Here is a 26,137-nt window from a genome sequence, read left to right as displayed (position 1 = left end):
ATGCAATTCACTAACCACCCTCTGTTGAATCTCCTGATTATCTCCCACTTCATTCCAAAGGACAGGATGTTCCTTGGGCACTTGGTACGCAGGGTAGTTATGTAAACACATGCCTTTATGAGGACAAGCAACATAAGGCCTTGCAAAAGCCCTTATATGGCAACAAAGGCCACAAACTCCATGATAAACTTAAAACCCACCAACACCAGATGACTTACTCTTTATGACTAACGTGGAGCTCCTTTGTTTTGTCGGGCATCGTTGATGACGCGTGTGGTGGGGGTGTTGTGGGGAGCAGTGGACAGTTTAAAAACTTTGGTTTCATGTGCGATGTTGGTTGGAGGAGTAAAAATGGAGAGAACATGGTCTACTTATTCAGCCAGGTTTTTTGCTCACTTGGATAATGGAGCATCGGCTAAACAGAGGATTACTGTCTCAGTATGTATACTGTAGTTTTATTAATGTTAGTTCTTTTCTCAGCAGCTGCTGATTTATATGGGGATGAAAAAATTATGAGTGATTAACAGATTGTTCTAAAGTTTTCTATCTATCTATCTATTGCCAGACACCTCAATCCTGTAACGGGTGGCCACAAACAAATCTCCATGACGCCATGTCCCCTGCCTCCATGTCCCCCTCCCCATCTCACTGCCCTTCCCCAGCTCACACTCCCCTCTCTCATATACCTCTACACTCCATCTCTCCATCTCATTCTCAGCCTCCCCCTCTCTCGCCCCTTCTCCACCTCACTTGCATACATTCTCCTTGTTGGTCTCTCGCTCTCCATCCTCTGCACATGGCCAAACCAAATCAGTGTATTTCTCCTAACACTTTCTATCACACCCACATCCACCCTACAATGCTCCTTCACTTCCTCATTCGTCAGTCTGTCTCTCCACGCGACTCCACGTGCTCCTCTCAAATACTATAACTCATTTCCACTGCTCTCACTCTTGACTTGTGTCCTTCCAACAAGGTCCAAGCACTTCCATACACTAGAGTTGGTATCACAATACTACATTGCAGTGACTTTTTTACTTCCATGCTCAGTTCCCTGTTTCTTATCATCACTTTCAAAGAATCAGCAACCTTTCTTCCTTGTTAAACCTTTTCAAGCACTTCCTCATCCATACTTCCATCCTTACTCATAACACTACCCAAGTACCTACATGCACTCACATTTTCCATTTCCTCATCATCCACTTCACTGTACATTCAGTTACTTCATTTTTCTCGAAGACCATAACTTTGCTTTTCCCTACATTCACCTTTAGATTTTGTTTCTTACACACTCTCCCAAACTCATTCACTAAGCTTTGCAGTTCTCCTTTGCCTTCACTTAACAATGCAGTATCATCTGCAGACATCAAGACAGGAAGTTTCCAAATGCTGCCCTTTCTCATTAGGGCCACTCCAACGTCCACTGCCATACCTTGTACCTCTTTTATAACTCCATCCATACACAAACTGAACAGTCATGGCGAAGGAAACATCCCTGTTTCAATCCAACATTTAGATAGAAAATTCATTCAGTTCACTATTGACACACACTGCAGCCTTAGCACCCTCATACATACCTTTCACAGCATTCAACAACTTCCCATTTACTCCATATATTCTTAACAATTTCCACATTCATTGTCTATCCTCTCTGTCATATGTTGTCTCCAAATCCATGATGGCCACCTACAACTTCTTTCCCTTCTCTAGAAATTTTTCCACTAAAGACCTAGGGATGAATATCTGATCTACACAACCTCTTCCCTTCCTAAAACCTCCCTGTTCTTCTCCAGCTAATTCCTCTGCTACGTTCCTAACTCTGTCAATAAGTATTCTACCAAATGCTTTTCCTACTATGCTAAGAGGAAAAATGCTCCTATAATTACCACACACTTCTTTTCCCTTTTTTCCTTTGTACAGGGATATAATTATACCTGACTTCCAATCTTTTGGGACTCTAACACCTTCCATATCCATTCTACTACTACTATCTCTCCCCCATGCTTCAGCATTTCACCACACACTCCATCAATTCCTGGGACTTTCCCTATTTTGACTTTCTTCATTGCTTCCACCACTTCCATCCTACTGGTCTCTTCCCTCTCACCTCCCTCCTTCTCCCAGCCATTCACCAGCCACTTATACTGTACTTGCATTACTTTAAATTTTCTTAAAATGTTCTCTCCATCTGCTCAGTTTTTCTTCCTTCTCCATTGTCAATCTACCATTTTTATCTTTCACTTCCCTTACTAACTTCTTTATTATTGTCTAACTCTCTTTACCTGCTTCTAGAATATTTTCTTACATTCCCACCACTTTACACTGAAATTCCTTCCAAATTCCTCATCCACTCTCTTCCTCTCTCATACTAATCTTTTCACCTCTCTCTTCCTCTCTACATATGACTCTCTCTTCCATCTCTCAACTTCCTCCATGCCTCTGCTTCCTATCCACCCACAATATGCTTTCTTCTTCTGCACCCAGCATGTCTCACCTCTTCATTCTACCATGCCATTCCTTGCACTCTCTTACATCTTCTCTTCATCCCAGACACCACCTTCCATGCTGCACAGATTTCTTCTGTGAATATCTTGCACACACTTTCCCCTCCCCCCCACCTCCCATCTGCTATAAATCATATTAACCTAAACTCTCCTCCACTTCTCTCTTATATACAGTGGATTATCAAATTTCGATGGGGATATGTACCAAAAAACCACATTGAAATTCAAAACATCTAAATTTAAACTGAACTTCTTATGGGAAAAATTAGTTTGGGTCCAGGGCCTCCCAACTTCACTAAGTTATATCATGATTTTTTGCCCAAACTCCCAGTAAACTTTATGAACCATAAATGTGGTTACATAACTGTAGTTCTGTATTGTATTGCCATACTGTACTGTAGTTTAGAATATAGAAAAATTTGTTACAGTTTGTCAGTATCCTGTCACAGTTTTTATTACAGTAGTTACAGTACAGCACACTGTACAGTACTACCCTTGGGTTATGGAATATTTTGGCTGGCTGGTGTTGGTGGTGTGTGGCAGGGGTGGACTACTTAGTTGAAGTAGCCTCCTCTGTGGGTGTATCCAACCCAAATTCCTCAAAACGAAAATCATCCTCGAGTATCTGGACATCTGCAGTGTCAACATCTTCCTCCTCACCCTCTTGGATGGTTATATCTTGCAACACCTTAGTAATTGGCCTGAAGAAGGTGATGATCTTTGACTGTTTCTGCTTTTGAAGCCGTCAAGAGCATCAAAATTTGTGATTTTGCATCGAAATGTGTGGTAGGCAGACAACTCCAAAATGCATCGAAATTCAAATAATCAAATTCTAATGTCAAAATTTGAGAATCCACTATATATATATATATATATATATATACACATACATACTGTATATATATATACACTCAATCCTCGTAATCCGCGGCAATTTGGGTCTGGACCACTGCCGTGGATTACAAATTCCACGGTTTATAAATAATATAAATAATATCTCTTATGTGAAAAATTAATTAGGGTCTGGACTTTGGCCAACCACCCCCAGAGCACCCTACCTACACCTATCTAGGCACCATCAAACACAAACATACAAATTTAGGAATATTCAAATAAGCAAGGTTAAGGGATCTCACCTTAATCCTAGGACAATATTGCTTAAGTGAATGAACTGGGGTGGTGTTGGGAAGAACTTAGAACCTCTCAGCATGAGGTGGGGGTGCTCCCTCATGCTGTTCTCCCTTCTCCAGCTCCTCAGCCTCCCTCAGGAAGCCCTCAAAGTCTGCCTCAGAGATGACTGATGCTACGTCATCCACGTCCTCAGTGTGTGAAGGGCCAGGCTGTGGGTCAGGCTCAGCTTCAGCCCTTACCCAGGCAAAATAGTGGGTGATGAGTTCCTGATGTTTCTCATTAACTCTGCAGCATTAGTATGCACACTTGCCACCAGGGATGGGTGGTGATTGGTTGTTGGGTTGCGGTTATCAAACTGAATGCCATGGTTTACGATTCTCCTCGGAAAAGGCCCACCGGTGCCTAGATCCGCGATTTTCATGAATTAACAGCAGTTTAAGAGTGCTGGCAGTCTGACAGCCACTTTGCCGCAGATTATGAATCCGTGGTTTATAAACACGTGGATTACGAGGATTGAGTGTACAGTATAAATATACATCCATCTATCTATCTATTGCCAGATGCCTCAATCCCGTTTGGGGTGGCCACAAACAAATCGCCTCCACACGTCCTGTCCCCCGCCATTTCACTGCCCTGCTCCCAACTCACACCCCCCTCTCTCATATACCTCTCCACCTCATCCCTCCATCTCATCCTCGGCCTCCCCCTCCCTCTTCCTCCCTCCACCTCACTCACATACACTCTCTTCGTCAGTCTTTCACCCTCCATCCTCTCCACATGGCCAAACCACCTCAGTGTGTTCCTCATAACACTTCATATCACATCCACACCCACACCAAAATGCTCCTTTATATCCTCATTCGTCATCCTGTCTCTCCATGTGACTCCACAGGCTCCTCTTAAATAACTCATTTCCACTGCTCTCACTCTTGACTTGTGTCCTTCCAACAACGTCCAAGCTTCACTTCCATATGTTAGAGTTGGTATCACAATACTGTCATGTAGTAACTTTTTCACTTCCATGCTCACTTCCCTGTTTCTTATCACTGCTTTCAAAGAACCAGCAACCTTTCTTCCCTGCTGTACCCTTTCAAGCACTTCATCCTCCAAACCTCCATCCTTACTCTTCACACTACCCAAGTACTTAAACGTACTCACATTTTCCAATTCCTCACCATCCAACGTCGTTGTACATTCACTGACTTCACCTCTCTCAAAGACCATCACTTTACTCTTCCTTACATTCACCTTTAGATTCTGTTTCGTACACACACTCTCCCAAACTCATCCACCAAGCCTTGTGGCTCCCCTTCGTCTTCACTCAACAACACAGTATCATCTGCAAACAACAGTATAGGGAGTTTCCAAACACTATCCTCTCTCACCAGGGCCACTCGAATCTCCACTACCCTACCTTGTACCTCTTTTATTACCCCATCCATGAACAGATTGACCAACCATGGAGACATGACACATCCCTGTTTCAACCTAACCTTCAAAGAGAAAAATTCACTTAGTTCACCATCCACATGCACTGCACCCTTTGCACCATCATACGTACTCTTCACAGCATTCAACAACTTCCCATCTACTCCATAATTATATTTTTAATACTTTCCACAATCCTTGTCTATCCACCCTGTCATATGCTTTCTCCAAATCCATGAAAGCCACATACAACTTCTTTCCCTTCCCTAGAAACTTTTCCACTAAAGATCTAAGAATGAATATCTGATCTACACAACCTCTTCCCTTCCTAAAGCCTCCCCGTTCTTCTCCAACTAATTCCTCTGTTCTTTCTCCATCTCTGTCAATAAGTATCCTACCATACACTTTTCCTATTATACTAAGAAGACAAATGCCCATATGATTACCACACACTTCTTTTTCCCCTTTTCCTTTGTACAAGGGAATAATTATACCTGACTTCCAATCCTCCGGGACTCTACCTTCCTCCCAGGCCAATCTGCATATCTTCCACATCCATTCTACTACTATCTCTCCCCCATGCTTCAGCATTTCACCACACACTCCATCAATTTCTGGGGCTCTCCCCAATTTAACTTTCTTCATTGCTTCCACAATTTCTATCCTACTGATTTCTTCCTGGCTTCTCACCTCCCTCCTTCTCCCAGCCACTTATACTCGCATTACTTCCATCCTGTATGTTCAACAATTCCTTAAAGCGTTCTCTCCATCTGCTCACTTTTTCTCCCTTCTCCACTTGTAATCTACCATTTTTATCTTTCACTCCCCTGCTAACATCACTTCCACCCTGTATTACTCTCTTCACCTCTTTCCAGAACATTTTCTTACAGTCCCTCCACTTTACACTCAAATTCCTTCCAAATTCCTCATCCACTCTCTTCTTACTCTCTCTTACTAATCTTTTCACCTCTCTCTTTCTTTCCACATACAGTACCATCGCGTCCAGCACGCGTTAGTCCAGCACGATTCGAGTCCAGCACGGTGAGCAATTAATTAGTATTATTTAATACGATTTAATTACTGCAACACGAGTGTGTTAGCATAACACGCACAGAGCTCCGAGAAGTGGGCCAAATCCACAGAGTTCACTCTAGCACGATCACCCCCGGTCCAACACGGCCATACTGGACATTCCCATGATGATGATAGCCAATGAAAAACTTCTGATCAAGTAGCCTTCCCCGCCCGCTATCGTGATGTGATCGTGATGACGCCCAATTAAAAAGGCTTCTGGTGTCACGTGATGTTTTGTTTACATTTCTCCCGCCACAGCTCCACTCAGTCGCATAATTGCATTGGAAGGTGCTTTTTTCTTGCTGCATTTTCTGCTCTTGTTACAGCATGTTACCCTGCTAACGATGCCTAGGAAGCCTTCTGAGAACCCCAAGAAGCGTCGGCACCTCCCTCAGGCCACCAAGCTAGAAAGCATCGAGAGGAGGAAGAAAGGGGAGAGGAAAGTTGACATTGCCAAAGCCTATGACACGAATGAAGCCAACGTGATCATAATAAAAAACTTAAGACAAGATCCTGGCAGCCGAAGGCTATCACACGGCACTTCATACCAGGTTTGCCGAGGATACAATGGTAAATCGGAATGGTAAAACGTGGTAAAATTGCCGACGATACCACGGGCATTTGGAATTCATCTGGATGGATTCCTGCCGAGCATACGATTGGGAAAACAGTGTGACCAAAACCCAGGAGACTCGACAGAGAATGTATCGTACTACAGCATTGAACAATTAGCCTGACACTGAATACATATTAATATTTTAGAATAAATATCAATCGTTTTGAAACCCTTCTCATCGGCGTGCGTACCAGTTTATAAACAAAGTTGCTTCTCCTTATTCTCTACCGAGTCAGCGACAGCGATCACTTTCCACAGTCACGAGACGGGGCTCTGGCAACAGTGTGAGAAGCATGCACTTTGCCGAGGATTACAGTGCTAGGACAGGCAGAAACAGGACCTTCCATGGCTGTGGACGAAGATAGTGATTCTGAGCGTGATTTCGAAGGATTTATGAGGGAGGTTTGATTTCGAAGGATTTATGAGGGAGGTTGAGGAGGAGCAACAGCTATTACCCGATAGTGACGCCAGCAGCCATCCCCCGGGGACCCAGTAGGACTAACTACAGCCTTTGATACCACCTTCCATTCCCAGCAAGTCCACCAACACTATCCTAAAAGGTTAGTTATCATTCATAGCACAGTACCATTTATTATAATTACAATAGTACCAATATATGTATAGGTATATGGTAGGTATTTAGGGTGACTTTTCCGAGGGTTGCTGACATAATTCATTTTTCCCAATGAGCTCTATTGTTAGTCCAACACGTTTTTGGTCCAACACGTGACCCATGCATGACAATATTACCGTGCTGGACGCGAGGGTACTGTACATACTGTATATATATACATATGTCTGTATATCTAATATATATATATATATATATATATATATATATATATATATATATATAAATATACACTATACTGTATATATATATATATATATATATATATCTATATATATATATATATATATATAAATATACACTATACTGTATATATATATATATATATATATATATATAAATATACACTATACTGTATATATATATATATATATATATATATATATTTATCCTCTTGCAACCTTTCTACTCTCGTTGTATGGATTACTTTCTCCTGTTTTTCCCTCATTCTATTCCTCCATTGCACTTGAACTTTGACTTTCATCATCACCAAGTGGTGATCCAAAAGTCCACTCTCCCAGCCTCTGTATGCTCTTGCATCTAGTACATACCTTCTCATTCTCTCATCCACACACACATAATCAATCAGTGCCCTCTATTCATTCAATTCACCACCCACCCTTCTCATCACTCGCCATATATACCCCTGGATCATTTTGTGTCTAAAGAGGGTATTAGCTATCACCAACCCCCTTCTAGCACAAATAACCACTAGAGCTCTGCCATTCTCATCCACTTCTGCAGGCACATCGCACTCACTTATTACTCTATCGACCTTCACATTCCCTACCTATCCATTTTGATCTCCAATCAAAATTACTCTCTCATTCCTCCAAAACTTTTCCATGCATTTGCCCAGAACTCTTCTTTCATTCTGCTTGCACAATCTTGCATTGGTGCATACACACACACAGTTGCCCATGTTTGTAATCCTACTTTCAATCTTACCCACACAATCCTTGAATCAGTTAATCCATACTCTCCTATATTCTCCCTCCATCTCTTGCACACAACATTGCATACCCGGTACCTGTACATCTTCTTTTGCCCTTTCATTCTCACATAATCCCATGCATATACCCCATTTATACTCCCATTCTCACCTCTCCATTTAGTTTCAGTTAAGCCACATATGTCCACTTTTGCACCCTCAAGCACCTGGACACTCTCTCTCTCTCTTTCACCTCATCATTAGCATCAGTAGCAGCCGTGGCTCAGTGGGTTAGAGCGCTCCGCTCTGACCAAAGGGTCAGAGGATCGAGTCCACCCAAGGGTCATTGGTAGACATCAGGAAGGGCATCTGGTCATAAAATGCTACACGTTCCAGTCCAAAAAGTCCTCTACCCAGGGGCAATGCCTTAGCCCTTCAGGGATGCCAGGCATAAAACCAAATTATTTTTTTATTTATTAACACCCCTTACATTCCATGTTGCAATCTGAACCATGTCCTTTGACTGGTCCTTAGTTGTCACCTGTTTGTCCGTCCTGGTCTGAGGCTTCTTGTTTGCATTTTTAGTTAGTTGTTTTCCAGGGAGGGGCACTAACTCTGCCAACCCAATTGTTGACACATAGGGAACATGTGTTCGTTGGTTATAATGTAACACCCAGTGTATTAAATGATTTCCTGGTTTACAGGAAATAATTTGGCATGCCATTCAGTGTAGTGCTACCCCAATATAGTGCCACAACACTGAGTGCATGGATGATGGATGCCCCCATATAATACACTGGAGAGAAACTTGTGGAAAGCACTGTGGGAACGGCACATGCTGGGGAAGCCAGGGGGAATGAGAAAATGCATTGAGCAATCACGGGAAAGGGCCACTCAACTTAGGGAGGTAAAAATGGAGGGAAAATACATCATACACTGGGGATAATGTTTTAGTGAATAAATTTGAAGTACTGTATATATATATACCCTGTATATATATACATATATATATATATATATATATATATATATATATATATATATATATATATATATATATATATATATATATATATATATATATATATATATATATATATATATATATATATATATATATACCCTATATATATATATATATATATATATATGAGTTATTTAAGAGGAGCCTGTGGAGTCACATGGAGAGACAGGCTGACGAATGAGGAAATAAAGGAGCGTTGTGGTGTGGATGTGGATGTGATAGGAAGCGTTATGAGGAACACACTGAGGTGGTTTGGCCATGTGGAGAGGATGGAGGGTGAAAGACTGACGAAGAGAGTGTATGTGAGTGAGGAGGAGGGGGGAAGAGGAAGGGGGAGGCTGAGGATGAGATGGAGGGATGGGGTGGAGAGGTATATGAGAAAGGGGGGTGTGAGTTGGGAGCAGGGCAGTGAAATGGCAGGGGATAGGGCGACTTGGAGGCGATTTGTTTGTGGCCACCCCAAACGGGATTGAGGCGTCTGGCAATATATATAAATATATATATATATATATATATATATATATATAATATATATGTAGCCTAAAGCTCAGCTTATGACAAATGTTCAAAACAGCTGCTTTTTTAGATACATACTGTATTCTGTGCTGTCTTAATACAGTATTAAGTTGTTATTAACGCTAGAGGGAAGGTTAGAGATGAAATGTTTTGCATGCATTATGCAGCACACCGAACTTCACATACCCTTGAACAGTGAACAGTTCCATAAATGTTGAGAATTATGCAGCATCCTGAACTTCACATACAATACCCTTGAACAGTTTCATATGTGCTGAGAATATTCTAGATGGGGAATAAATTCAGAAACAAGCTCATCATATAAAAATCACATTCACTAGACATCATAGCTGTTTATTCAAGCCTGCCAGTGGTATCTAGTGTATGTCAGTCAGCCTCCTTCCCCATCTGCTTACAACACTGTACTGACCAGGCACCGTTTACACTTTGCCACAAAGTCTGGAATGAAATGTAATCTGTGCCGTTCTGCTGTCGAAGTGATAATATACAGCATACCCAAGAATGAGGTAATCAAAAGCAACAGTGTACAGCAGATCAAAGTTTTAGCAGAAAATGAGTTGGTGGGGGGGGTTCTTCATACAGATCTATCCAAAGCAATCCATTAAATGCAAAGTACATTTTCTGATCATTTTGTCCCGCTTATTGCACTGAGTTATGGTGGGCACTGAATAGACACTGTGATTCCATGAGTATTACCATATGAATCTGTGGGATGTTGAGGGATGGCTGTAATGCTGAAGGATGTCAGAATTAGAGCAGTGGAACATTAAACCTCTTCACTGCAGTGACATCTTTTAAATTTTGTTCTTGCTATCTTCAAACTATTTCTATCAACTTCAGAGAACCCTTTCAAACTGAAGAGGGGTAGAAAAAGCCTGTTTTAACCCCTTCTCCACCAGACTGCTCTTCTTTGTAGAATAAAATTGTTTGGTAGAAGCAAGAACAAAATTAAAAAGATATCTCTGAGCTGATGAGGTCAATGTTCAATTCTCCATCACCAGGGCATGTGCTTTATTAGTTATTCCAGTACTTTGTGCTGCATATCAACTGGTATGTCACACCACTCACTGAAATTTTGCTTGTCAGAACACTGATTCATAAGTGATAATAAGAGACATTTTGCTGGGGCTCTGTTGCAAATGACACACCAGTGCATGATACTGCAAAGAACAAGCTATTTTGCCTGTCATACTACTGCAAATATATTTGCCTGAACATTTTTATGCCTTTGTATGCATTGCTGTGCAGATGCTAACATACGGTTCAAAATATAATCTGCTATCACCATGATTTAGTGCATTGGGCCTACCTTATACAGTCCTGAGAGCACAACCACCTATCCTTTGATGAGGAAGGTTTCAGTAGAAGGTCCTCTCATATCACTTACTGTACATTATACCTGTACTGATATGGGTGGCTTCATATTCATTTGTGGCTAAAGCCTTGCCATACCTAATTCTAAAGTTTACAATATACAGTACTGTATATTTATATATAGAGCATATGTAAACTCAAGTTCTGTGTTATACACTTGCTCAGTCTCAAACCACTGCAAATGAGACAAGTGCTAGTGAAGCACAGGCAGAGACTTCCCTGTCTGATAACTGTGTGCAAAAAGTTACAGGAGCTGATGGCTCCTACTTCCCCTCCAGTCCTCTTCTTTCTCCCATACAATTACCAGATGTGAAAGTGTCTGGCTACTGCTTCACTAGCACTTGTCTCACTTACAGTGGTTCCAATTGGTGGGTAAGAGTATGTGAAGCCTTCCTTTAGTGTACCTGGGTTTTAGTAAAGTACAAGTATATATATATATATATATATATATATATATATATATATATATATATATATATATATATATATAGTGGAATCTCCTAATTTGTGGCTTTATGTTAATGAGCACACACCATTATTTGAGAATTCTGCAATTTAGATATAACTAATCTTATGGGGAAAATTACTTATGGGTCAGCCATCTTGGAAAAGTTTCCTGCCTTACCCCTAAACCTACATCAAACTGGTCACCAGTGAACATTAACAACCTGGAAAAGAGATTAGTAAAACATATTTAATGGGAATGAACAATATTGTAAGATTCTTACCTGGCTCTAAGTGACGATATTACTTGAATGGATGGGGGAGGGAGGAGGAGTTCCGAGGCTTGAGGTGGACTATGGTCTCTCAGCATAAGGCGAGTGTGCTGGCACCTCTGTGCAGCTTCCTTCTCATCAACCTCCCGAGTCCCCCAGGAACCCCTCAAAATTCAGTGTGGAGACAGCGGAAACATGCATGGGAGGGAAGCGTTGTGATTGGCTAATAGTAAGTGCCATGCTTTAATATGATTGGTCTAGCAACTGCCATGCTTGACTAAGATTGGTTTATGCCTGGCTAGATGTGCGGACTAGAAGTAATGGAAGTGCGTATTACAAGAGGCATCAGAAAAGCCTGACTTTTGAGGCTGCATCCAAAAATTTCGTGTAATTTCCAAGATTGACTGTTGCTGCAAACTGTAGTATGATGTCGTGTATTATGAATCTGCTAATTAGAATCACACAATTTATGAGATTCCACTGTACTGTATGTACATATATATATATATATATATATATATATATATATATATATATATATATATATATATATATATATATGTATGTATATGTTATTATTATTATTTTATTATTATTATTATTATTATTATTATTATTATTATTATCATTATTATTATGATTATGATTATTATTATTACTGTATTATTGTTATTATTATTTTTGGTAAATATTAATCTTCAGCATTACAGTCTGAGGGATCATGCATGGATTATTTACAGTATTAACTTTTGCTACTTTGTTTTATGATGTAAAAATAACAGATAACTATGCATGCTATGTGAATGGTATAATTAGATATATTTAGTTGACTGGAATGGATTGGTTTAACATCAGGGATGCATGTGCATGACTGTAGGCTTCACAACATGATGCAATTCTCCAGCATAATGGTGCCATGGGAGCTGAAGCAGTGGAAGACTCAGAAGATAAGTCAAGTTCAATCTTCCAGGGCAAGCCTCGTTGTCCTTCACCACATGAAGCGCCTGAAACTTACTCAGAGGCCTGTGCTGACCTTTGCGAGTGCACCTCTGAGCAAGTTATTAAGGGTCATTCTTCTAGGGAACCAACTCTTTTTGGCAGACCAGGCTATTTAAAGACACCACCCCAACCCAGGGAGATCCCTGAAACATCCAAGCACATACTTGCAAGTCATTCTGCTGTATCTCAGGAAAGCCATGACATGCCTGAAGTTCCAGTAAGACCACGACAAGATGATGCATTTGACAGAGATAATATTTGTCCTAAGGTACCCCCATTACCTAAGAAAATTCTTCGATCTTTTGGATATGCGTCAGAGTTCACTAGATCATCATCTAATGCAAACAGATCACTCTCAGGCGAGGAGCATGGCAGGATTGACACAGGTCTCCATACTCCTCCCAGGTCTCCACAAACATCTAAGTCAGGGAGGCCACAACACCCCTCAGTGGTAACCACCACATCTGCCAGAGGCAGACTTGTTAAGAGACACTCAGTAGAGATAATACCGGATTACAATAATAAAGAGAAGCTGAGCCATTTGAACTCTGAATCGTCTGTTGGAACTGGGGCACAGAGACATACTCTACCCTCTTTCAATACAGAACACACAAAGGATTCATATTGTCTGCATGGCTTTGGGCAGAAACTTGAGGTATATGCTGCTGCCAACAAACAAAAGTCTCGAAAAAAGTCTAGTGGTGAATATTTACCTGTTAGGGTGCCAGGTACATCAGATGACTCCAGACCCACCCCACCACCAGTCCCTCCTCTGCCACTTGCCTTGAAGAAGAGCATCGCCTTCAGCAGGCTACCTCATCGCACTGAAACCAGTCACAAACCTGCACTTTACTTTCTACAAAGCAACCAAAGCACACAGTTTGCAAAGAGTCATTCCTCCAGTGAAAAAGATTCTGATGCAACATCGCTGAATGAGAGCAGTTATGGAAACTGCACCAGTACCACTGATTTAAATACAAATGATATTAATGAAAATGAGAGAAATGATTTCAGTTTGCCAAAATGTGATGGGAAGGAAAAGTTGGAACTTGACCATGATGATCATATTCAGCAAGATAATGATTTTGCAAACCCTGTTCATGAATTGCTGACATTCGCAGACCTGCCACCAGTCCCCCCCCAACGATGGGATAGTCTTTACATACAGGTTGACCCACCTGAAACAACTAGTCCCTCTTCCATCTCTTCATGTAAGTCACCTGAGAACTGTGATAAGAGCCTTGGGGCAATTCCCAAAAGCTCTAGGCCAGTTCCTGCTCCTCGCAGTGACTTTACGAAGCAAGATTCAAAGATATCTTTAGAGATGGGGCAGAATGCCATAAACTCTGAGGGCTCATTGACCCAGTGTGATAACAGAGCATCACCAGAGATACTTGAGCCTCACACAGAAATGTTGCAGGACTCCGATGATGAAATAATTCATGAGAAAGTACAAGGACCTGAGGTGGATCAGTGCTCACAGATTAATATGGGTGACTGTGCTGGGAAAGGAAATCAGAATATAAATGAACCTGAAATTATACCAACAACCAGGGAGATACAGGATCCAGGAAAATACAGGATACTTCATGATGACAGTGGTTCAGCTGATCAATTCAAAACTGAGGTAAGGTCAGAGCATTCTTTTCTCTACATTTCAGTATAATTATCCTTAGTCGCACCTGCATGTGTTGACCAGTGGCAGAGGTCGTGTCTGGAAGGAGATGACAAATTCGAGGCTCTGCCAGATTTTCCTCTACATACTGTACCGGGTCTTCTTCAGGTGATAAGATTAAGAGTTAATGAAAGGTAAGTTAACTTATTCTTTACCTTGATCAACAGTGCACATTATACTGTAACTGTTTAATTTCCTTTTCTTTAATATCTTGTAAGTCACTTCAACATTACCTATTTATGCCTTGATTCACATTTGTAGTCTTCATCAGATCTGCATTTGCCTACTCATCCTTCTTCTTTCTACTTGTCTGTCACATTTCTATGTTGTAATAATTATGTGTGTAGCTAATTGTGGTGTATGAGCTGCATAGTTTAGATAAGCGTGCATTTTTAAAAGTGTGTAAACTGGTTTCATTAATTCAGCATGATGCACATGACATATTGTTGTCATCCTAGAAATTTACAAATGAGAAGAGAAATATTAAATGAAGAGTAAAAGTAAGAACAGCATTTTTAAAATCAGGAATATACTTGTATTAGGAAGTCTTAACTGCACACACACACACAAACATACACACACACACACACACACACACACACACACACACACACACACACACACACACACACACACACAATTCAAAGCAAACATTCTTAACTGGTATTTGCCTGTGCTGTCTCCCTCAGGGGTCAAGAAGTCCACTGATGTCTCCTGGAGCATCTCCCAGGGTGTGTCGAAGGGATGATGTCATACCTCCTCCCCCTGTCCCTCCCAGAAAAGCCAGCCCTGCTCCGAGCCCTCCCTCCACTCCATCAACTGCACACAGGTCAGTCTAATATCAATTTGTTTTCACCATATGGAACTAGGCCACTCTGACAGCTTGAATACTGTATTGTACATGTGGTTATGTGAAAGTCAATGACCCCAAGTTATGAGGCAGGCATGAATCTCGTTGGTTACTACCCAATTCAACTCTCCAGTCTGACTACACTTACCGTCAACCACACCGCAAAGGATAAGGTATCTTTGTCAGGTTAAATGAGCCACATATCTCATACTCCTTCACATGTCCCCTTCTTTCCTGTCAGTGGGCGGTCATCAAACACTTAAGGAGCTGTTACATGAAAACAGAGAGATACAAAGGGTATAATCTTGGTGCAGTCAGATTGAGCAGAGCTGTTGCCAAAACATTCTGGTTGGTGAGTATTACAGAAAAATGTCTCTAAAAGTCTGCCAAATCTAAAGATACCTGTACCAGTAGGGGGTGCCTGAGACAAGGTTGCCTCTGAACTGTTTTGCCCTGCTCTGTATCAGTTTGCCATTGTTAGTTGCATCTACATGGAAGGGATACCTACACCATCATCACAATATTTTTCCCACTCATGCACATTCACATGGTCTTGTGCTCATGTGTGTGTGTGTGTGTGTGTGTATGTTGTAATACCTTTCGTAGCTTTACTTGACGAACTGTCTCTTGGTCCTATGAATTACTATGGTTGGTTTATGAAATACCTGCCGTGGCAACCCAGGTCGCCACCACACCCCCAGGAGGAGACTATGGAGGGGTTGACAGAGTGTGCAGCATGTCCAGTCAATAAGTATATAAGTTCACCCAGGCCGCGCGCCCCTATTCCCCGAAGTGCGCTCGACGAGACCAGCCCAGTCCGAGAGCACTACCTTTCAGGCGAGCTAGCCCTCGCCAGGATCGGGATGGAGCTGACCCTACAGCTCCAGACAGCACCCCAGCGACAGCCCAAAGCCGCTCAAACCAAGAGATGGCCCAAAGCCACTCTGCTAATAAGGAGACAGCCCATAGCCGCTTCGACCAAAGGGCCATGGCCTATAGCCAGGCCCTAGTGATGGCCAAAAGCCGCACACGAAAAATGCCACGGCCTTTAGCCAGGCCGTCAAGAAGGAGACAGCCCACAGTCGCTCCGTCAGGTGCTGCCTACGCCCCCTGCAGAACCCGTGACGGCCCAAAGCCACACGTGGGGAGAGACAGGCATGCCCTCTCTCCTTCTGCAGTTGCCTCGGAGGGCATGACACAGGCAACAGCCCATAGCCATGCCCGTAGGCAGGAGATGGCCCATAGCCGCTCCTCGTCTGCACGTTGCCCTCCATACAGGACTTCGATGACGGCCTACTGCTGCGCCTACAGGCAAGCGATGGCCCATAGCTGCACTTCGTCTGCGTTCCCGTCAGGGAGTCGGGCCCCAGTGAAGGCCCAAAGCTGCACCGACAGTGAAGGGACGGCCCATAGCTGCCCTCTGTCTGTTGCCCAAGAGAACCCAGTGACGACCCATAGCTGCGTCGGGGAGGGACACCAAAGTCCCTCGCCCCCTGTGACTCTGCAACACAAGGGTGACCTGCGGTCAGCCCTGCCTACTGGCAGGAGTGCAGGCTGCCCCTCTGTTCACCCAGACTGAGGCAACCAGGAGGAGGACTTCTGCCCTGAGGACTGGTGGAGAGGCCCAGTGTTATCTCTGGGGCTCTTCTCCACCCAGTCGGCCCCCGAGGAGGACCTCCACCTGACGGACTCCAGCTGGGAGCGATGCCACAGCCTCAACCTGATGGCAACGCCATGAGAAGGAGACTGCAGCCAATGGGCCTCTGAGGGCACCCCCAGGACGCTGGGGCGAGACCTCACCGCTTCCCGATGAAGGCAGCGCCCTTCCTCCACCAGGCACCTGAGGGAGTGCTTCCAGGATCTGTTTGGCCCAAGTCCGAAGGGCCGGACCCCAGTCCCCAACCTCGACAGTGAGAGGCCCTTTACCACGCCCAGTCCAAACCCTCGATGAGAGACGATGCCCCTGAGAGTGGTCCCGTGGCCGTGGGACGAAGGGATCCCAAAGGGATTCAACCTACCCCAGGCTGATGACTGTGAGTCCCCAGGTCGCCCTGTTCCCCTTTGCCCGATCAGTGGCATTACCTAACAGTGATGGCGACACATGGCTCCTACAGACTAACAGTGAGAGGCCAGGACTGTGGTATAAGTGAATAGTGGGATTCAGTGAAGTGCCTGAGACAGTCCATTCTGTGTAAGACAAGAGGCAAAACTCAATGTCATTATTACAACTCTGCGTCAGTGTCCATCCACCCTGTGTGAATCAAGAAACAGAAATCAGTGACATCTCACATATAGCTATTGTGAAACAGGAACCAGAGTCAATGTCAGAGTAAATTCCCCTGAACTAATAAAACCTATATGTTGCCTTCCCACTAGAAACGAGCCTCTCGCACAAGGACTGTAAAAGTTGTGTATTGCCCCCAGCCCAGACTAAGACTCCTGTCTACCTAGTATCCTGTGTGATACTCCAAACCCACCTACCAGCCTATGTAATAATTTTGACTAGCATATTGTGTAACCTGTCTTCCTGTTCCATAAAAAAGAATTTGTTAATACATGTGTAAGGTTGCCTTGTGTTTTATGCCCTGTTCCTCTCACACTGTGTCTAAGCTCCAGTCTAGAAAGGGAACCCAGCTACACTCCAGGCGTTCTTCGGACAGGAAGCCGACCCTAAAATGCCTAGCATAACACTGGTGGACAGTGGTGGTTCTTGACCCGGGCATACACAGAGAGGAGGAAACAGGGAAATCGGCAAAGTGGCAATGAAACAGCGCGTGCAATTGTCCAAATTCGACCCACAACAGTATGACATCCACACATATCTGTCAATAGTTAAGCCATTGCTGGATATTGGTTTCGAAGATGACAGGCAGAAAATAGCTGTCACGCTACCATTACTGGGCAAAGCCGCGGCCAACATTGCACCAGAAGTCATCCCCGAGATAACATGGACGAACTTCACAAAATTGGTTATACAAGCCATCACACCCTCACTAGGAAGGGTAGTGGCACTATCCCAATTGGATAGTTTAACATACGACAGCAACCTGGACGATACTCTGATCCAGGCTGGGTGACTTGTCACTGCTGCTTACCCGGAGACAGATGATGAAACCCGGGAACAACACATTTAACACCCTCCTCAGAGTCCTCCCCAGTATAGTCAAGGAGCACTTCACCATACATGACCCAACAGGGGACCTTGACAGGGACATCCAGCTGATACGGCGATTCTTAACCTCCCACTCCAACCCCCAGCATATCAACGTGGATAGGAAGTTCTCCATGAATAAGCCCACACCACACAACAAGCCACGACCTCCTCTACCCCACACGAGCCCTACGCTGACACCCAGCCTACCCAGGGCTCATCCCAGGAACAAGCACCCTAGCCACAAGGAGAACCAGAACCTTATTTCAGTCATTCCCTGGGAGTTCTCCGTGTGCAGCCACCGATGTCCATTCCATGACATCCATGAACAACTCAAAGCTGTCAGGAGCAAGCTAACCACCCCAGGCTGATGCAAAGTATCTTCTCTAGAAAGCGAGGGGCCCGAGGATGAACCCGCACCTGCCGGAGACACCGATCTCGAGGAAATTGAGCTGGAGGAAGAGGTAACCCAACAACATCTGGATTTTTTAGGACTGTCCCTGCACCTTCCCACAGTGGTGGGGGCCACCTCTCTCAGATACTGCCCCCCAGTCTATAATAAGATGAAGCTGAATGGGGTAAAAGCGAGGCTTCTGGTCAATACGGGAGTGGTCAGGTCATGTCTGTATAGCCACTTCTACTCCCATCATAAGTCGGCTTTTGGCCCGCTTTTCCCTACATCAACTTACCTCATAGACACATGGGATGGTCCCCTACCCATCGGAGGGGAAACCCGGGCCCTACACACCGACACCCACCAGCAAGTGCACATACAACACAAGTTCATAGTGTTTGACTCCACCTGTCATAATTACAGTATAATGGATACCTGGGACTGGACCTGCTGCAGAAACTACAAGCTACCATTGGCTGCCACAAGAGGCAGCTCCAGTTCCAAGACCCCCCAACCCCCTCTCCCCTCCCCGACCCCCCCAAGGCAGTGTGCACTTGCACACCCGTCCCACACCCCCCCTCCCCTAGCCTCACCCTTCCCTCCCCACCCCTGCCCCTTTCCCCACTTCCCACCTCACCCAGCCCTTCCTCCCCCCCTCCCCAACCTTCCCTGCCACCACCACCTCCACAGTAACGATTCCCCCCTGAAGCATGGCTGCCATTGAACAGGCCTATAGGAACATACGTCCTGTTCTCCCCTGACTTGCCGCCCAGAACACTCTCAACCTGTCTACTGCCTCCCACCTTCCTCCCCCTACATGTTGCGGCAGTCCTAATTGCAAACAGCACCATGTCTCCCCTCATGCTACCAAAGGGGCTCGTGTTGGGAGAAATGGAAGAAGCATAGCCATGCCCCAGCGTCTCCCCTTCCTCCCCTGCTCCCCATCCCCGACCACCGCTCCCCTCACCAATCGGACACCCATCACCATTTCCTCCTGGACTTTCAGGACCTCTTTGCATTAGGCCCCTCAGATATCGGCCACACCACCTACCTGACACATGAAATACACACTACAGGACCACCGATCCACCAACCATCCCGGCGGAAGAATCCGAAACAATGAGCAGAGGAAGACCGGCAGGTCCAGGAAATGCTTGATGCCGGCATTTTTTCACCTTCCACCAGCCCTTGGTCCTCCCCTGTCGTCCTCATCAAGAAAATGGATGGCACCATGCGTTTCTGCATGGATTACCGCCGCCTGAACGATGTAACTATCAAGGATGCCACACCTCTCACTAGGATTGATGACTCCCTCAACTCCCTATATGGTGCCTCTTGGTTCTCAACCCTAGATCTCCAGTCAGGGTATTGGCAGGTCCCCGTGCACCCAGAGGACAGAGGAAAAACTGCATTTTCCGCCAATAACAGGAAACATTATGAATTCAGCGTCCTGCCATTAGGCCTTTGCAATGCCCGCACCACCTTCTCTCGGCTGATGGATTCTGTCCTTAGTGGCCTCACCTGGGAGATCAGACTGGCATGCCTGGACGACGTCATTGTTTTCATTAAAACATGGGCCGATTACCTCCAGCGCCTCAGAGAAGTCTTCCAACGGACTCACCAAGCCAGCCTCAAGCTCCAGCCTTCCAAGTGCATCCTGACTGCCAGAACTCTTTCCTGGGGCATGTCATTTCTGGAGATGGAATAGCCCTCGACCCAGACAAACTGCGTGCCATCGCAGATATTCCCCTACCGCGAGATGTCCATGAGGTCCGGGCATTCCTGGGCCTTACCTTGTACTACCGACTATTTGTAAAGGGGTTCACTAAAATCGCCAAGCCCCTCCACAATCTGACTCGAAAGGGAGAACCCTTTATCTGGACCAAAGAGAGACGGGCCACTTTTCAAGAGATTAAGAACAAACTCATCACTGATCCGTTTGTTGCCTTCACCAACTACTCCCTACACTTCTGATTGTACACTGACATTTCCCTTGTAGCGACTGGCACTGTCCTCATCCAAGTCCAGGAGGGATGAGAACACATCATCGCCCGTGCCAGCTGCACCCTTAACCAGGCTGAGCGGAGCTATGCCGCAACCAACTGGGAGTGCCTAGGTATCATCTGGGCCCTTGAACACTTCTTGGCTTACCTATCAGGGACGAACGTGATGATCATCGTGGACCACCAGTCACTCCAATGGCTCCGGCAATCAGACACCCACAGTGCCCAGCTGATCATATGGCGAGAGACCCTGGAAGAATTTAATAATGAAATATCTTACTGCCCTGGCAAACTCCACACCAATGCTGACTGGCTCTCCTGGCTCCCCATCCACGCCATACAACAAGAAACAGAGCTCCTACAACTGTGGCACAACAAAGACCAACCCCCCTGGATCCCTCCCCACCTATTCGGCAACCTCTACTGTCAGGGCGACCATCTATTCATCCCACTGGGACACATCATCCTCGCCCCCAACACTGCCCTAGACACCACCACTCTGATAACGGGATCCACCTGGGCATGAAAAAACTCCTCCAGGTATTCAACAACACATACTGGACCCCCAGCCCCTCCAACTTTGCCAAGAAAATCACCCAGTCCTGCAGAGCCTGTGCACTAGGCATGGACACCACCCACACTGCCGGCCCTTTGGGACGCATCACTGCCCACAAACTCTGGCAGTTGCTTTCTGTAGACATTGTGGGGCCCCTACCACCCAATTCAGGCTTTTTTTTTTTTATGCGAGGAAGAAGGAACCAAAGGCCATGAGCCAGCAATAACAGTCCCCTCCAAGAGGAAAACAAAATACCAGAGAGAGCCAAATTCAAGATTCGTTCATTTTGAGATGCCTGGACCCACTGCATTTGAAAGACTGGAGATCATAGGCAGCAGGAAATACAGACAGAGGGAGACAGTTCCAGAGTTGACCTGTTGCATAAATGAAGGACTGGGAGTAACGGTTAACTCTTGCATTAGAGAGTTGGACAGAAAAGGGATGAGAGTTTGCTGCTAGACGGGTGCTACCGCCCGTCGTAGAGGTGGAGGAATGCATGCAGACAGTTCAGAGGAGCAGTGACCATTAAAGTAGCAATAGAAAAGAGATAAAGATGCAACAGTGCGGCAAAGAGACAGAGGTTGAAGGGAGTCAGTAAGAGGAGGAGAGTTAATGAGACGAAAAGCCTTTGACTCCACCCTATTGAGAAGAGCTGTATATGGGGAGCCTCCCCACACATGAGAGTTGTACTCCACACAGGGGCGGATAAAACCCCTGTATAGAGTCAACAATTGTGCAGGGGTAAAGAAAGAACGGAGTCGGCTTAGCACAGCCAATCTCTTGGAAGCAGATTTTACAAGAGATGTAATATAATCTTTCCAAGATAAGTCCCGAGTAAATGAAATCCCAAGCATGTTCAAGGATGATGCAGGATTAAGCTGAATATTATTAAATATTAGTGGGTATACCTGTGGAAGATTTTGATGGGTTGATAGGTGAAAGAACAGAGTCTTAGATGCATTAAAAACAACAAGATTATTTTTACCCCAGTCAGAGATACGAGCCAAGTCAGACATTAGGTGTGCCATAGCCTCATCCCTTGTTTGTTGAAGTAACTGCTGAGATGGGCGTTGCGGGAACCGAATGGAAAGGTGAAGGGTGTTGTCATCAGCGTATGAGTGGATAGGGTTAGATGTACAGGTTAGAAGGTCATTGATGAATAAAAAGAAGAGAGTTGGTGATAGGACAGAGCCCTGAGGAACACCACTGTTGATAGATCTAGGAGAAAAACAATGGCCGTCTACAACAGCGGCTATAGAACGACCAGAAAGGAAGCTAGCGATGAAGGCAAAGATAGAAGGATAGAAACCGTAAGAGGGCAGTTTGGAAATTAAAGATTTATGCCAGACTTGATCGAAAGCCTTTGAGATGTCAAGTGCAATGGCAAAGCTTTCGCCAAAGTCCCGAAAGGAGGATGACCAGGAGTCTGAAAGGTAAGTGAGAAGATCGCCAGTGGAGCATCCCTGACGGAACCTGTACTGACGATCAGAAAGAAGGTTGTGATAGGAAAGATACCTTAAAATTTTTCTATTGAGAAATGACTCGAAAACTTTTGAAATACAGGATGTTACAGCAATTGGACGATAGTTGGAGGGTTGGGAGTGGTCACCCTTCTTTTGGACTGGCTGAATGAGAGCAAACTTCCAGCAAGAAGGTAAGGTACAAGTTGACAGACAAAGGCGAAAGAGTTTGCCTAGGCAGGGTGTAAGCACAGATGCACAGTTCTTGAGAACAACAGGAGGGACTCCATCAGGCCCATATGCCTTGTTAGTATTGAGGCCAGTGATGGTAGAAAATACACCAGCTGAAGAAATTTTAATGTCAGCCATGAGGAAGTCAGAGGGGGGAAGTGATTGAGGAACAGCACCGGAATCGTCTAAGGTGGAATTGGAGGAGAAAGTCTGTGCGAAGAGATCTGCTTTATCAGTAGAAGAAATAGCTACAGAACCATCAGAGTAGAAAAGAGGAGGGAAGGATGATGAGGTAAAGTTGTTAGAAAAATTTTTGGCAAGGTGCCAGAAGGAGCAGGAAGAATTCGAGTTGGAGAGTTGAGGGCATTTAGTATGGATGAAATTATTTTTAGCAGAGCGAAGAACAGACTTAGCACGATTCCGGGCAGAAACGTAAAAATGATGTGATTCAGGGGTGGGTTGGCTCCGGTACCTTTTGTAGGCCCTCTCCTTGTTGTGGACAGCATGAGAACAAGCGTGATTAAACCAAGGCTTTCTTGTGTTCGTCAAAGGATATGAGAAAGGAATGTATGCTTCCATGCCTGAGAGAATAACCTCCGTAATGTGCAAGGCACACTCAGATGGCTCCCGGCCATGGAAGCAATAATCATTCCAGGGAAAATCAAAGAAGTACTGCCTGAGGGCCTCCCAATCCGCAGCTCCAAAATGCCACAGACGACATTTCCCTGGAGGGTCCACAGGCAGTACCAGAGTGATAGGAGAGGTTAAGGTGATAAGGTTGTGATCGGAGGAGCCCAACGGAGAGAAAAGATTAACTGTGTAAGCAGAAGGATTAGTTGTAAGGAAGAGGTCAAGTATGGTGGAGCTCTCTCCAAGGCGGTCTGGGATACGGGTAGGGTGCTGTACAAGCTGCTCTAGGTCATTAAGGATAGAAAAGACATAGGCTTGTTCACCAGGTGGATCAGTGAAAGGAGAGGAGAGCCAAAGGTGGTGGTGAACATTGAAATCTCCTAGAATGGCGATTTCAGAGAAAGGAGAAATGGATAGAATGTGTTCCATCGTAGAAGTAAGATAGTCGAAGCATTTTTGATAGTCAGTAGAATTAGGGGATAAGTAAACAGCACAGATATAATTAGTCAGAGAATGACAGGAAAGCCAAAGCCAGAGTGTAGAGAATTCAGAAGAATCGAATTCAGGAACACGAAAACAAGATAAGTCATTGTGTATATATACACAACAGCCACATTTGGCTTTGAAATGAGTATAGAGAAAGTAGGAGGATACAGAAAAGGGTTTGCTGTCAGCTGCCTCAGACAGCTGAGTCTCAGTTAAAAAAAGAAGGTGAGGTTTAGAGGAGGAGAGGTGGTGCTCAACAGAGAGAAAGTTAGAGGAAAGGCCGCAAATGTTGCAGAAATGAAGAAGAAGAGAGTCAGACAGTGGTTCCAGGCACCTTGAGTCGTCACGGGGAGAGGGGCAGAAGGCTACTGGTATATCATTACCTTTGTAGACACATACTTCAAATTTATCATCACTTGTCCAGCCAAAGAACACCACACTGTCGCTGCAGCTGATGCCCTGGTCCGTCATGTCTTCCCCTACTTTGGAATTCCCCAAGCCCTACACTCTGACAATGCCCCTGAATTCACCGGCAGTATATGGCAAGAATCAGAAAAGTTATTCAGGTATAACATCTCCCACTTCTCCCCTACTGGCCACAGGGAAACACTGTCTGCGAACGCAGCCATGGAACCCTCATGAACCAAGTCCGCATCCGGATGGAGGAAATAAAAAATGAACACTGGCCAGCACACATTAAAATTGTTCAGTGGAGGATGAACTCCTTCCCTCGGGAGGATGGTATATCGCCCCATGAATGTATGTTTGGGGAGGAGCCCCTGCTCCTACCCTTATGCCAACACCTACAGCTGCCCTCCAAGCCCCCCACATCTGACCCTCTCCACCACCCCAAGAGGTGACTCCACTTCCTGCAAAATGGTCTCGACCTCCAACCTGATGCCACCCCCAGCCCCTACAAGCCTGGTGATTCTGTGATGATAGCAAAACTCCTCGTTCCACATAAACTGTCCCCCCATTTCACGGGCCTGTACACTATCACCCATGTCCCTAACCCCTACTAAGTAACAGTGGATTACAACAACACTCTCCGCACCTACAGGAACCATCACATGCGCCCGTTACGTGCCACCACATCCCCTACCCCTGCCCGCATTCCCCCGGCCCCGACCCACCCCCAGCCACTGCCCCCGACCCTCCTCCCGATTCCTACAATTGCTACATCTCGCCCTCATCCTCCCTCCCTTCCTCCTCCTCTCCCTCACCCCTAACCCCTCCACCCGTCACGCCGCACATCACTTTACCTATCACCTCACCAACGCCGCAAATTACCAACCTGCCACTCACCCCCCTGCCACCACCCCCCTCGCCTCCCACACCCAACACTGCATCACTTGCCACCCAGCCACCACCCACTGGAACCAAGACGACCTCACACGCCCGTACACCGCCTTCCCCTGCTCCTGTCACCACCTAATCCACACCCATCAACCTCAAACACAGACACCCACCACAAATACCTCCACCCCAGTCCGTCCTCCCTGACACCACACCACCCACACCCAGAGCACCACGAGGTCACATGCCCACCTCACTGCCCATGCCCACCCTGAAAACCACCGTCACTTGCTCTGGCTGCCTTTCACGCCCTCCCGCAAGATACACCACCACCCTCTCCCCCATCCCACCCACTTCACCTCCACCCAAGGTGCAAACCTCCCCCTCCATTCACACTCTCATCACAACCACTACCACACTCATGCTACATCAAGCCCAAA

The 26,137-nt window shown here is 45.2% G+C and overlaps 1 protein-coding gene across 1 annotated transcript in view; it reads left to right on the top strand.

Moving 5' to 3' along the window:
* The window catches only part of Cbl (E3 ubiquitin-protein ligase CBL), a 472,746-nt gene that overhangs the window by 394,567 nt on the left and 52,042 nt on the right, over positions 1–26,137 (top strand). The window contains exons 13-14 of the mRNA XM_080278953.1: positions 12,871–14,592; positions 15,330–15,469. Coding sequence (XP_080135079.1) covers positions 12,871–14,592; positions 15,330–15,469 — 1,862 coding nt within the window. The remainder of the gene's footprint in view (positions 1–12,870; positions 14,593–15,329; positions 15,470–26,137) is intronic.

Source organism: Coenobita brevimanus, chromosome 76 (genome assembly GCF_032717465.1).
Source record: "Coenobita brevimanus isolate Jiangsu-jjx chromosome 76, ASM3271746v2, whole genome shotgun sequence".
Classification (NCBI taxonomy): Eukaryota; Metazoa; Arthropoda; class Malacostraca; order Decapoda; family Coenobitidae; genus Coenobita; species Coenobita brevimanus.
This window is presented reverse-complemented; position numbering and strand designations above follow the sequence as displayed.